At 27.5% G+C, this 14,727-nt stretch overlaps 2 protein-coding genes and 1 long non-coding RNA gene across 4 annotated transcripts in view; 1 reads left to right on the top strand and 2 right to left on the bottom strand.

The window, feature by feature from the left end:
* Hml (hemolectin) overlaps window positions 1–12,110 on the bottom strand; it is a 14,619-nt gene extending 2,509 nt beyond the window's left edge. The window contains exons 1-25 of one of the 2 annotated variants that reach the window (XM_031916801.2): window positions 11,867–12,110; window positions 11,650–11,799; window positions 11,452–11,579; window positions 11,208–11,367; window positions 11,002–11,129; window positions 10,718–10,813; window positions 10,278–10,651; window positions 9,595–10,174; window positions 9,226–9,513; window positions 8,715–9,139; window positions 8,381–8,642; window positions 8,050–8,280; window positions 7,754–7,979; window positions 7,483–7,688; window positions 7,042–7,404; window positions 6,622–6,960; window positions 6,033–6,371; window positions 5,634–5,968; window positions 2,855–5,561; window positions 2,459–2,609; window positions 2,025–2,380; window positions 1,513–1,928; window positions 1,150–1,448; window positions 423–1,065; window positions 17–347 (exon numbers count right to left, since the gene is read on the bottom strand). In XM_031916801.2, the coding sequence (XP_031772661.2) occupies window positions 17–347; window positions 423–1,065; window positions 1,150–1,448; window positions 1,513–1,928; window positions 2,025–2,380; window positions 2,459–2,609; window positions 2,855–5,561; window positions 5,634–5,968; window positions 6,033–6,371; window positions 6,622–6,960; window positions 7,042–7,404; window positions 7,483–7,688; window positions 7,754–7,979; window positions 8,050–8,280; window positions 8,381–8,642; window positions 8,715–9,139; window positions 9,226–9,513; window positions 9,595–10,174; window positions 10,278–10,651; window positions 10,718–10,813; window positions 11,002–11,129; window positions 11,208–11,367; window positions 11,452–11,579; window positions 11,650–11,799; window positions 11,867–11,958 (9,625 nt within the window). In that variant the 5' untranslated portion in view covers window positions 11,959–12,110. The remainder of the gene's footprint in view (window positions 1–16; window positions 348–422; window positions 1,066–1,149; window positions 1,449–1,512; window positions 1,929–2,024; window positions 2,381–2,458; window positions 2,610–2,854; window positions 5,562–5,633; window positions 5,969–6,032; window positions 6,372–6,621; window positions 6,961–7,041; window positions 7,405–7,482; window positions 7,689–7,753; window positions 7,980–8,049; window positions 8,281–8,380; window positions 8,643–8,714; window positions 9,140–9,225; window positions 9,514–9,594; window positions 10,175–10,277; window positions 10,652–10,717; window positions 10,814–11,001; window positions 11,130–11,207; window positions 11,368–11,451; window positions 11,580–11,649; window positions 11,800–11,866) is intronic. The other variant, XM_086905931.1, reaches the window with a different exon arrangement.
* On the top strand, window positions 11,692–13,456 carry LOC147657896 (uncharacterized). The gene is made up of 2 exons (XR_015291515.1): window positions 11,692–11,994; window positions 12,064–13,456. It is a non-coding gene; the product is annotated as an uncharacterized LOC147657896 (long non-coding RNA).
* On the bottom strand, window positions 12,187–14,721 carry LOC100869507 (C1GALT1-specific chaperone 1). The gene is made up of 4 exons (XM_012487187.3): window positions 14,504–14,721; window positions 13,446–14,421; window positions 13,072–13,373; window positions 12,187–12,995 (listed from the first exon to the last, which is right to left on the bottom strand). Exons 2-4 carry the CDS (start codon window positions 14,251–14,253, stop codon window positions 12,843–12,845), a joined length of 1,263 nt encoding a protein of 420 aa, XP_012342641.1. The 5' UTR covers window positions 14,254–14,421; window positions 14,504–14,721; the 3' UTR covers window positions 12,187–12,842.
* Window positions 14,722–14,727: the final 6 nt, after the last annotated feature.

Genomic DNA, 14,727 nt, shown 5'->3' with positions numbered 1-14,727 from the left:
AAAAAAATATATTTACGTGAAGGACAAATATAAGGGCATATTTCGCTACTTCTCCAAGTTAAACAAATTCCCATTTGTTGACATTTTCTTGAATATGCTTCAAAACTATTGCAATAGCTTTCTCCAGAACACATATTATCTTTACAAGCCATGAAATATGGCATTGGATCGACAAGATTATGACATAAGCCAAAATCTGCTATATTTAATAACTTTTGACATGAATCTTGATCTGATAAAATACATTTACTTTGATTATTAAAAACGCATATATTTGTATTTAAATTGATATTTGGAGATTCTGTGACCAACCAGCTTGTAACGAAATCTTGCATGTTTTCTATGATCTATTTAATCAATAATAAATAATAAATATAATCATTAATTATATATTTTTTCTTTTTATTGTAAAATGATCATACTTTTCCATCTTGCTGTTTCAAATCATCTTCTGGATCTTCATTGCAATTACCACAGAGACCTTCAATAGCATCTCCAAAGATATGTGAAGGTATAGTCAAACTAAATGCGAAGTTGGGTTGATAACTAATGATTTCTAATTGGATAGATGGTATTAATAATCGCAGTTTTCTTGAAGATGTATGTTCCAAAATCAACCAAGATGTATTAAAAGGTAATTCATATATCTTTGAATTATCCACTTCTATTTCAAATTCCTGGTTAGATATACTTTCTTTAATTTTAATTACATGATTTTGATAAAGAATTATAACCGCCTCTGTACACGTTCCAGTGTCGCAAATTTTATTTGACACCAAAATCTGATAAGTATACTTTTTATTTTTTGTTGTGTTCTCAACAATATTTCTAGAGAGAATATATGTGCAGTTTCCATCAAATTTAATATTTTTTCTATCAAAATTAATAAATTTGGAATTTCCTAGCCATTCACAGATGCAATCTTTGCAATATGTAGGAGGTATACACTCATCTCCATTACGCACTGTTCCGTCAGGACAGAAACAACCGGAAAAACATACTCCTTGCATTATTGGACAGGGATCTATCTGCTGTAAATTGTTGCAACTAGTCTCACATTTGTTTCTAAAATGAAATTTTTCATAGAAATATGTTAAACTATTTCAAATAAAAATATATTAGATTATTCATCTGTATATCTTAAAATACCTGAAACAGTCTTTGTGAACAAGAGGTGAAGCACAAATGACTGGACAGTCATGAATACTTCTCCAAGTAGATAGATCTATATTTAAATCACCAGCTTGACATTCAGTAACAAAACTGGTTAATAAACGGCAACGACAATCATCATATGAGTGATTACTGCGTAGACAATTGCATATGTTCTCCATACAACTAGATATAAATTTTTCTAAGTTAACAATATTCGAACATTCTATTAATGAGGCATCCTTCACTATGTTACAAATATCCCAACTCTTAGCTTGTAATTGATATGGGCAGACCTTGAAAATTAAATATGTTTTTATTAAATATATTATTTTGTGATATTAATATACATTGTCAAACCTGTGGATTACATTCTGGAGTTCCCTCTATAATCCAACTGTTTCCAAATTCTACAGTACTTCGAGCTTGACTTCCATCAGGTAATTGTTTATCATTTATAGAATATCCATCAAAATATCCACATAAACCATCCACTTGACGTGTCAATTTTGTGGAAATTCCTATCTTTACATTTGAATTTGTGTCCCATATTATCCAGAATCCATAATAGTTTGATATCAAGTATATAACATTTCCTATAGTTGACATTTTGAAAGAATGAAATTTGTTATCAATTCTATTAATCTGGTTTGATGTAAAAGTGTATTCATTTATGTCCACATGCATGTCAGGGTATAAAAGAACTACATCTATATCTAGAGTCACTACTAGAACTTTGGTGCACTGGCTTGTATGTAAATCACACTGTTTTTCCACTATAAAAACATAAATTAAAAAATAATATTTTTAAATAACAGATAAAAACTTGATTATAACAATTTTAATAATTAATAAATTTATAAAAGACTCACTTATGATGTACCATGTATTAGCAAACATATCTCTGGCCAGAATGTGATTACAAATATCATATTTATACTCTAGTTTATCGAATGTATTAAAAGTTCTTCCTGTGATATTGCAAACAACTTCTTTTGGTGTTGGAGGTTTACAAGAATACTTAGGACATTTTTGAAGTTTATACATGCTCATCTTTTCGTAAATTACAGTATAATCCGGTGGACAAGATATCTTCGGACAAGATTGAGATATATTTTCATTAAAAATCGTTTGTGGTTTAATAGGCACACATGTGAATTGTATACATTCTATCTCATTTTTAGATTTTTCATTTTCAGTATATTTTATATGATATTGCATAGATTTCCTGATGATAAGTACTTTATATTATTTATTATTAAATTGAAATATTTACCAGATTTTAATATCTAAGATAAAAATATACCTTAATCCTTTTTTTCTTGACAACCTTGTATGAAGAGATTTTATTCCCTCTTTTACATAAGATTTAGTATAATAAAGCGAATTTTGAGGTCGTTTCAAAATTATTTTGTATCCTGGCGAACAGATTGGATCCTGACATAGAATTGGGATATCTAATAAAGAAATAGATATTAGATTTATCATAAGATATTAATGTAATGCAATAATATAACTTTTTATATTATCTTACAAATAATTTTTTTAAATAATTTCATTAAAAAAATTTAATAATAGATATTTAATAATAATAATAATAACAAGAGATATAATAGATTATATAATAGATTATAATAGATAGATAATATATTTAATAATATTTTAAAATATCTATTATATCTCTTAAAAATTTGTTTAATACCTGAAGTTGACATAATAGTTGTGCTTTCTATTTTCATTGCTGTGATTTCTTCAAGTTTTGTTGTAATATTTGGACAATTTTTTTCATCATCTGGACAATCTTGTATTCCATTACACCATAAATTGTCATCAATACAAACGTCACTTGTTGGACAATGACGTGTACCACTTGGACAAGATTTACATATGCAATTGCATAGTTCATTAACTACTGGTATCTTTCCTAGCTCTTGACAAGGTTTACATTTCTTTGGATGACAAAAAGAAGTGCCACCTAAAGTGCATATGCACTCTTGACATTCTTTGTTTACATAAATTGCACCTACACTATACAATATATGTTCAACTACACAAGGGCATTCCTGTTTAATAACACAAGTATTTCCATTCCACCAAAAAGATTCTTTGCATTTACATATTATTTGATCATCATTTTGCACTCCTTCACACACATTACATTTTTTGAATGTTTGTGTAGTCATTGATGTTATTTCTAATTTCTCAGTTGTTGTTTTAATAGAAGGATAAGGCAAGAAGCAACCAAAAATTTCAAGTTTGAGACCTATCTGTTCGTGCCATTTAATTGGTTGTATTTTTAGATATCTTGCATTCAATGGTTTGTCAAAATAATTCTTTTTGATAGTATTAGAGTCAAAATTACCTAAGAATTCCCTTTCATAACCATTATCATCCATAACTGGATTCCATTGATAATCATTGTTACTATAAAACACTTTATATACTGTGGTCCAAGTGCCTTCACCACCTTTAGTAGCAATTCCTGTTAAGTTGCGAGGTTCTAAAAAATCAATTTTTACAAATTGATGTGGATTATGTAATTTAGGATGCCAGATTTTTGGAGAAGATAATTTCAAATTTGGTAATAAATCAGTGGAAGAAGAGGATACCAAAATTTGATCAGAAAAAATTATTCCATCATCCAATCCCATTGGCTCATCACACATTGGTGTTATAATTTTTTCTGTAATTGTTGTAGTAATTATTGGAACAGTTTCTGTCACAGGAATCTCTGTGCTCATCATTTCGTGACAACCAAGCAATTCTATTTTCATAGCTATACCATTATGCCAAGATAATGGCTTGATCCTAACTATTCTAGCTTCAATAGGTTGATAAAATTTCTGTTCGACTAACTTGAATTGATCCATAGGTCCTCTAAATATTTGTGGTTTTTTCTTGTCATCCATAACATAAGAAAATGAATGACCATCTTCTGAAAACAATATTTTATAACTAGTTACAAATTTATTTTCTATTGTATTGCCTTGAATAATGATGCCATAGATAGGTTCAGATTTCTGAAATTTTATATCTAGCCATTGATCTGTAGTAGCATATTCTGGTTCCCAAAATCCAATTTTTTTCAACAATGCACTTTTTGATTGAAAATTAGAATCTCTGATACTACTAGCGTCAAAAGAAACTTGGTTATCCAAATATTGAACTAAAGGAACAAAATTATTGCTAGTACAATAAGGTGGTGGGTTAACAGTACTTGGTATTATGAAGGTATGAATCTCAAATAAAGGAGAAGTTTCCGTCCATGATTGCGTATTTGATTGTTCAGTGGTTATGTTGTTAATTACAGTAGAACATGAAGATTTATCACAAGTGTAATAATTCTTTATACACTGACAAATTTCACATTCCGATTCCATTAAAATAGCACCAGAAATAACTGGATGTCCATTATGAGATCTACAACTACAATCATCTTCATTCACGCAAGTCATTGCATCTCTCCAGAATTCGTTTGGTTGACATTGTGGTTTCTCCAATGAAACACATCCTGCTACACAATCAGAGATGCCATTACATTTTCCTTCCTTTAATAAGATATATTTATAATAATCGCAAACCTTGTTACAGTTAATGGCACAATCATTCCATATTTCACTTTCTTTACAAGTTTTGGATATTATGATATTTTTCTCCAAAGTAGTAGATGTAGTAGTTTTATACTTAATTTTTTTGTCACTTGTCCACTCAATCTTGTTTGGTGTTATCTGTTTCATTGAACATTCTGGTCTTATTAACATGACAGTAGCTGGCCAATCACATACTTGTGTTTGAGGATTATAAAACATATTTTCTCCACAGGATTTCTTTATAAATTCATTACCATTTAATCCAGGAGTACATTGATAAAACAAATGACAATCTGTAGGATGAGGTTCAGTTGGAAATTCTATATTACATTTTCCAAATAGATCTGTTTCTGTTGCAGTTGATATATCTAATTTTTCTGTGGTAATTAGTGAACACTGACATAAAACACTGATTTCAAAATCGATGCATGAGAGATTAAGATGTGATTGACAATAAAGACCACGTTCTAAACTACATTCTACATCTAAACCAGTTTCTTTTGGTGTTAGATGATCATTTACTGATCTACATTTTATATCAATCATTTGATTCTGATCACATATAGCAGATCCTTTAACATTCGATAAGATTAAAGTTGAAGGTAAAGGTTCAACATCTTTAAATTTCTTTCCTTTAATTGCTGGATCCTGATTTATCCAATCTGTCCAGCCATTTACACATTTTTGTGGTTCCTCTAGTGGTATAGTACTTGGTATAATATTTATACAAGGTTCTCCTTTACATAACACTTTTCCACGACTACAATAGCAAGTCCGACAGTCATCATTCTTTACATTATCACCCTCATAATATGTTATCTACAATATAAATCATTATTATCGAAAAAGAAAAATATTTTAATCTTGAATATTTAAATATCTCAATTATACCCCATTGATTTCAGTACAAGGTGTTTTACAAATTTCTTTGGGAACACATTCTGTATAACTATCATTGCTGTATACTTGATTTTTAGGGCAAGATTTGATGGAACATCCTTCAACACAAATATCTTGAGAACATAAATGGGATTTATCATTCAAAATTATAAGATTATCACAAGTTTCTTGAGGACAAGTTGTGATACAAGGGGAATACGAACTACAATTCTCATCACATTGTATTGGACAAAGTTCTTGATTACGCCATTTTATAGGAACTCCTTTTGCATTGCATTCTTGAGCATATGCTGCTAAAGCAGTACAAAGACATTCGCAATCTCCTCCTACAATAAAAATAATAATATAAATAAAAATTATAATTACTTTTATAAATTTATATAACATTACCTGTATCACAACTACAACTATCGAAAATGCAATTGTGAATATAACTTTCAACTTCGACCTCAGAATGACAAGATTGAAAAATCGATGATTTTAATATTCCACATTTTTGTGTAGCCCATAATTTTCTTTCTGGATGTTGTATACAAGGATCTTGGATATTTTTCGGCTCAGGACAAAATTCATTTTTTTTCCATGAATCTCCAAATAAATTAGCAGATACTTCTGAGATGCCACCTGAAGGTGTTTTGAAATCATCCTCACTATTATTATTGTAATCACCACAAAGTCCTTTTGTACGACCTCTCCATTTAGGTTCTAATCTTACATATACTCTAGTACCTATAAATATCATTAAAATATCAAGAAAAATATAATGATAAAAAAGAATTATAATAATATATTTATTGAATACAAAAAAATATATAAAGTAATATTTTTTATTAAATTTATAATTAAAGTATTATAATACATATTGTATTATTATATACTAGTTTTAAAAAAAAGAAATTGATTTTGTAAAATCTTAATTGAAAATAAAAATGTTAATTATTTATTAATGTTAATTAAAATTATTATATTAAAAAAATACCTTTATCCCATTGCATAGTCAATCCCATATCTGGTACATTAATGAATAGAAATAATCCTGCTGTTCTTATAATGATTCTTTTAAAATTATCCAATGGAAGATCCTTTCCTCTGATTAAAACAATTCTTTCAGAACTCTGATCACTTCCAATAGTAAGAGTAATTGATTTAGAGCAAGATACCCCTATTGTTCCACAAGGAACATTCTGAATAGATATCTCGAAACAATCTTCTTGACTTAAGAAACCTTTCACTAAAATATAATCGCATAATCCTTGAAAATCGTAGATCTTACCATCAAATGTTTTATAATGAGAATCTCCCCAGACAGAACAGATTCCTAATAATGCAGAAGTTTCAACAAATAAATTTTATTTGTAATTTAATGATTTATAGAACAGATAGTCATTTATAATGTTACCTGCACATATTCTATCTGTGCATTTCCATGTTCCATTGGTGCACTTACAAGTATTGCATTCGTTTTGTATAACAGATCCTTCTTCATAACTTTGACTTCCATGGTGACATGGACAAGTTTCTTCTTTAATGCAATTACCATTTGGTTCGTTTAAAACATAACCAGATTTACAAACACAACCAGATTTACAAATTGATGGCTTCTGGATTGGTTTGTGCATGTTATTACAAGTTCTAGGCTCTGTCTGAACACAATCTGTGATTTCTTGATGGTTACTTATTAAACATGAAGTTAATAAGTTCTTGGTTGCTGGATATTTTATAATTTCATTTGGCATGGCTTCTCGACAGTTCCAGACTCCTCCTATTTAAAAAAATTTATGAAATTATAAATTCAACTTAATTAAAAGTCTAACATTTATTAGATTTACAAAAATTAAACCTGCACAAATACAAAGTTCAGGAAATTTATTTCCAGCTCTGATTTCTTTGTGCCCTGAACTAAATTCCAATCCTCCATAAGTACATGGACATTGTCCAATTGGAATACATTCTCCATGAATATCTAGTGTTTCCCCTTCTGGACAATTACATCCTTCTACACAATCTTGTTTACAGTTCTGATAAAAAGATATATCTCCACATGATCTAAAAAAAATTTATTAATATCTTGCAATTATCGATATATTCTACTACCATTGAATCATATATACCTAGTACAACTATTTCCACAAATTTGATAAACTTGACTTCCAGAACAGTGAATTTTGCATTCTTCCACGTTCTGGCGCCATAAAAGTTTTATTCCTGCGGTAGAACAATCTTTTGCATATGCAGCCAATATAGGACAAAGACAAGATTCAAGTTTAACTTTACAAGAACACATATCAAACAAACAGTTTTTATAAAATGTATCCGGATCTACGTGCCAATGACAATCTAAAAGAAAAATTATATATAGCTAAACTAAAAAATTTGTTATACTATGTTATAAATTTAAATAATTTACCAATAAAAATGTCGCTAAATAAATAAGAACAATATTGTTTCGCGGTAGCTCGTTTTTGTGGATTAAGATCGCAAGGATGATCCAATTCCTTTTCTGGAACATTAGGACAAACTTCATCACACTTCCATTTGTTGGCAAAAGAAATTGCTGTGTTTTCAATATCACCCTCTGGTGTGATAAAATCATCTTTCTGATTTTCAGAAAATGTGCCGCAAAGCCCTTTAGTATTGCCTAATATAAATCAAAATATAATCAAAATTGAGTATAAGAATATGTATAATATTTATATATAATATTCATATATAGACAAAAAGAATGAAAGCTAATTAACCATGGAATTCAGGAGGAGCATTGATATAAACACGAGAAATTCCATCCCACCATATCTCCAAACCATTTGGCAATTGAACAATTAAGAATATACTGCTTGCAATACGTATTCTAATGCCATTTATAAGTGTAGGAAATATTGTTAACTCATTTCCATTGATTAATACTTGTCTATGCTGCTTTAATTTCATGGAAATATTTTTATAATTGATTGTAACAGTTTTTATACATGATGGTGCATTAGAAGGAATAAGTCCCATATTCTATAAGTAAAATTATAATCTTTATATTATTTTAATAATAATTTATAAATAATATAAATATTGTAAATATACTTCTGATATTGCACCAGAACAGGGTACATTTTCACTTTCAATACTATAATCATCATCCTTCATCAAATAATACTTGCACTTTCCCATGAAATCATAATGCTTCCCATCAAAAGTAACATAATGAGGATCTCCAATCACAGCGCATCTGGCACTGCATTTTAGCTGAGTGCATATCCATTTTCCAGAAGAACAAGTGCAAGTATTACAATCTTTTTGTACAATTTTTCCAGGCTGAAATAGTTTTCCACGTAGTCTACAAGGACATTCATCAGGATAAATGCATTTTCCTTCATGAACTACTGTTCCTTCTGGACAAAAACAACCTTCTTCACAATTTTCTATATTTAATTCTTTTTCTGTCCAACAAGATGGTTCTATTTTTGGACCACATGGCATGTACATTCGTCCACCATTACATGTCATAGCTATAATATTATAAAATGATTAGTAATTTTTTTATTATCAATAATATATACTGAAGAAAATTATACTTTAGAAAATTATAACTTACGACAAGTATCATTATTTCTCCAACCAGACACAGAGATAATTTTTTTATGGGCACACTGTCTAATATATACATTCATAGTATCACAAGCACATTTCCTTCTATCATAATCCATACAAGAACAATAATCCCATAAACAAGCTATTTGTAATTCGGAAACACTAATTGTATTGGAACAAGCTTTAAATCGATAATCAGAAAATAATTTTGCACAAAATTGAATAGCATCTTTGGTGATTAATGAATCGGATTCGCAAGAATGTTTAATTGTTGGATATTTGTCACATGTTTCTAAAAAAATAAAATAAAAATTAAAAATCAACAACTAAAAAAATTAAATTTTTTATATATTTTAAAATAATAAAATAGTACCTCCAATATTCTCAGTTCTCCAAGAAGTTGCAAATGATGCAACACTTTTAGTATGTTTTCCATTCTTACTTATTAAATCGTCACTTTTATCTCCATTCATGTTACCACATAAACCGACGGTTTTATTCCACATATTTTCGGCAGCTTCGATCTGTAGCATAAGAGCTCCATCCCATTTTAACTGAATTCCTAAAGAATCCAATATTACCACGATAAAATGTGCAGACATTTCAACTCTTAAAGTTGATAATTGTGCTGGAATTGGAAGCAACTTTTTTCGAGTTCTAAATTCTGGAACACCTTCTTTATTTCGCAACAAAATGTATTCCTTATCCTGAATATAAATCTTAATAACTCTGAAACAATTTTGAACTTTGCATGTTGGACTGTTATCTACAGTCACAGTGAACAATCTATTTTGTGCTTCTTGTATTAAAATATAAGAACATTCACTGTCAAAAGTGAATATACTATCATCAAAAGTTTTATAGTGTACTCCATTCCATGTGAAACATGTTTTTGGGATTGGTTTTTTCTCTTCAATAAATAGTACATTATTTTCCAAAGGGTTAAATATCATCTATCATTAATAGAGAATTAGAATAAGTTATTAATATTAATTAATAAGTTATTAATATTATAAATATTTCATGTATGATTTTAAAATGTTTCTAAATTATTACCGTATTTGTAGTTATATTAGATTTATGATTACTATAATGTTCTTTAATTCCATAATTGCCATGAATCAATGGAAATTGGTTTGCATGAGGATTAAAAATATCTTGATAAGTCCAAGTATGATTGGTTTCCTTTATATATGAATTATATAGAGTGCTCAAAGAAATTATGTTCATATTTTCACTGTAATTACATTGAGGAATAGGTTGAGGCATAAAAACACCTGTTTCATAATTGCAAATGTATACAGAAGCTGGTGGAAATTCAAATTCCACTCCAGCAGGACAGTTTATAGTACATGAGTAAGTATTATCTATATTCGAGCAAAAAAAGCCTCCATTGAAACCCATTTTCTCTCCATTACAGATATTAGTAGCTATATTGAAATTAATTATTCAATTATTTAAATCAAATAATATTAAAATAAATAAATTATGCTTACAATATTGGCATTGAGATCCTCTATATGCTTGAGGACACTGACAAAGATTCGATGGAAGACAATTACCACCATTCTGACAAGGTGGTTCACAAACAGCTATAATGAAACAAAAATATGGAAATTTTATAAATATAGAATAGCATTTAAGTGAGAACTTCTTTTATTTATAATTTTATGGATCAAGTTCTCAGATCAAGATTACATTATTTGAGAGAATTGAATTAACTGTAAAAATTAACAATAATTGAATTAATATAAATTATAAAAAAAAATTTAAAGCATACGTTCACAATCAGGTATCGAAACCCAGTCTTTTCTAGTAGGTTCCCAATTTCCATTTTTGCATAAAAGATTAGTTACGGAAGTACCATCCGGAAACGTAAAATTCTTCATGCAAGATATAGTACATGATCTGATAAAGGATTTGGAACAATTAAATATTTAATATATATTTTAAATAAATTCAAATTTTAAATTTTTTAGAACATACTGTAAATTGCATATTTTATGTGCATTAAGCACTGGAGCAGGATAATTTAGACATGGTTTTTTCTCAAATTGACATTGTGGTCCAGTAAAGTCTTCAGGACAATGACATTGATGAGGTGCAATACATACCCCGTTATTCAAACATTCTGGCAAACAAATTGCTAAAAATATAAAAATATATTTATCCATATTACATTTTTTATAATGAAAAGAATTTCATGATTTTATGATTTAATGGAACTCACGTTCGCAATGAGGAATAGAAATCCAATCTGTGCCATGAATGTGCCATTTTTTGTTCATGCATGTTATAGCTAATTGTGTCACCCCATTAGGAAATTTATAATCATGCTTACAAGTTGCAATACATCCACTATAAAAAAAATTTATAAAATACTTGAATATAATAAAAAAAAATTAGTTATTAATTTATGAAGAGTTACCTATCTATAGAACATCTTATTTCTCCATTTATGGGTGAATCCGGTTGCTTGCTACAACCCCCTGGAAATAAAAGCTGTTTTGTTTTACTTTTTATATTCTTCATACCTTCATAGTTCAATTTTGAAATATCATTTAATGGGATAGTCGTCCTAAATAATTAAAATTATAATTAAATTCAATCTTAAAGAAGCCAAAGAAAAACAGAAAGTTACTTACTCTGTTATGTCAGAAGATTTCAGAAGATTATCTCCAATGACAAATTGATTAAAAATGATTATAGCAATATTGAAAAAAAGTTTCCACAGCATGTTAATGTCTTTGATATATTATAATTAAAAAAAAAAGTATGAAATCTTTTTAGTAAATCTCCTCTCATAAAGTATATAAATTAATACAGTTTTTCTTTTATATAGCCACCTTGAAAAGGAAGCGGATAACCGATAATTAAAATCTGCCTTGATAAATAAATTCGACGAAATATATAGGTCATTAGTGGGATTGATATCAAGTTTAAAATTTGTAAATTAACAGAAGAATTCTGAAAAAATTAAGAATTTATTGTTATAGAATTAGATTTATACAATAAATATTAGATAAAAATATACATTAAAAATGTAATATATATAATACATATAATAGTATGTAATGTTTATTAAAAATATAATATATAATATATCAGGTACTATTATAGTCCACTTGTAATTAAAAATTATTCTTTCGAACAATTTTTGTGTCGATTATTGCTATTCAAGATTAGAGAAACATGAAGATTGTTTCAACATATTCTTGACATATATTTAAAATTCGATTTATAATTCTATTATCAGAGTTATAAGCATTAATGAATTCTTAATTAGTTAGATAAGGCAACAATGGCGTAACAACGGAAATAGTTATCAAACAACACCACTTTGCTATTCCCATATTTATCACATCAATGTAACTCATTACTAAACTATATAAAACTTGATAAATTTTTCAAATTTCCATCAATTTTCTAAAAATTGTTCAAATTGTTCGATTCAATTGTTTAAATAATTTTAATAATTAATGTAAAACTATATAATGTAATATAGACAATATTGCTTTTTAAAATAATTAATAAATGATACATAATTATACTAATAAAATAACTTTAAAAAATTTATGACTTTGATAAAACACCATTATATAAAAATTAAGGAAGAATAATTTATTTAGATTCTGAATCTTTAATCTGATAATTATTGTTAATTAATTGTTCTGGTTCAGAATATTTTGAGTGCCATATTTCATAATACATCTCACTAGAAATATTATTTAAATGTGTAATATTAAATTCTTCTTTTAATGCAACTTTCCATACCTGAAAACAATAATATTTCAATTAATTCCAATTTCTTTCTTATTATAACAATTTTATAATAAGATAATAATTATACATCTTCATCTGATATAGATGTTGCTACTTTTCTATTTCCAAATACAGCTTTCTTCTTTAAGACATAAAAATTATATAATAAATAACTAAAAGTATACATTTTTTCAGATTCTTCTATATTAAAAGTAACAGACATAAATGAGCAACACTCATTTTTTATTGGATACAAAGCACGAGTCCAATAAGTACTAGTTTTAACAACACCCCATAATAAAGATTGCAAAGAATATCCATGGAAAGTGCCTCTCTGATACTGATCTCTTGTATCAGAAGGATAAATTCCTATAGAAGCCAAATGTTTGGCTGAAAATAATTAAGAATGATAATTTATTTAAAACTTATATGAGATATATTAATAAATAATAAAAGATTTACCAAGATAATAATCTTCCTGTTTCCAATATTTGCCACTGATTACACATTTTTTTGAATTATCAAACATATTAATTAGTTTTTTAAGAACGCCCATGCTAATTACATATCCTGCATTAGCAACATTATATGGTTGACCCCATAGAAATATTGCATGACCTAGATAATGATCCTGAGTATGATTTAATGGAGCAAGCATATAACGCAAATTTTCAAGAATCACTAATGTATCATCTCTTACAAAGATAAGCCACTCTAAAGTTTCATTATTTCTCCAAATATAATTAAAAGCTTCACAAAGAAGTTGCCATGAAGATACTAATTTTATTTCAAAATTTATAATAGGCACTTTGATATCTTTTAATTGACCAAAAAAGTATATTCTATTACAATGTTTTCCCCAAGTATTTTGGATAGCTCTAGCTAATTTAATTTTTTTTACAAATACAGCACAAGTGATGTGAACATGTGATTTCAACCAATTAGATTCTAATTCCTCCTTTTTTTCAGATCCATAAAGATAAATATCCATATCAATATTACTTAATATCAATTTTTTATTATTCAACCACTCACTATATGTTGTTTTATTCCAATTTTGAAAAATAATCTCCTTGCTGATCCATGTATCAGACATGAACCATTTAAAAAGAGTATTCTTATTTGTAGAATATAAATTTAATGCAGATTTTTGGCAATCAGAAATGTTGCAAAATAAATGTTGACTAGTAAATAAAAATATTGCAAAGAGAAAACCAATTCCAAATCCAATCAGAAAAATAGATCGTAATTTAAAACGGTAAGGACACATCTTATAACTTTAACATTGATTTAATGTAATACATCTCTATTATAGTACTTTTCTTTTGGAAATATCCATTTATGATCTAATAACATTAATTGACTCTTGTTAAACTCATAAATACTTAATTGCATTAGATCATTTTAATCATGAGCTTTACATTTAAAATCATAATATCTAAAATATCAAAAAATAAAAATAATAAATAATATATTATTATAAAAATTATATAAAAGAATTGTCAAAAAATTGTTATTACGTTATGTTTATTTATATTGTTAATCATTTTATTAATAAAAAAAACTAAGTTAAGAACAACAATAACACTATTTTCTTGTAAAATATACTTTTCTTTTATACTTTTGTGTAACTTTTTAATAAAACTAAACGCTATAATAAATTAGGTCAACAGGTGGAATTATATATATGCTATTATACGTGACATAACCAATCATTTTGACATATATACATATATATATATAT

Source organism: Apis florea, unplaced genomic scaffold (genome assembly GCF_048593485.1).
Source record: "Apis florea isolate Af1SG1 unplaced genomic scaffold, ASM4859348v1 contig_2492_pilon, whole genome shotgun sequence".
NCBI lineage: Eukaryota > Metazoa > Arthropoda > Insecta > Hymenoptera > Apidae > Apis > Apis florea.
This window is presented reverse-complemented; position numbering and strand designations above follow the sequence as displayed.

Excerpts from the sequence above, each read along its gene's own strand:
- LOC100869507 (XM_012487187.3), bottom strand. The coding sequence starts at position 14,253 with ATGTGTCCTTACCGTTTTAAATTACGATCTATTTTTCTGATTGGATTT. Across the intron at positions 13,374-13,445 it reads ACAGGAAGATTATTATCTTG|CCAAACATTTGGCTTCTATA; the intron begins GTAAATCTTTTA and ends AATTATTTTCAG. Across the intron at positions 12,996-13,071 it reads CATCTATATCAGATGAAGAT|GTATGGAAAGTTGCATTAAA; the intron begins GTATAATTATTA and ends TATTGTTTTCAG.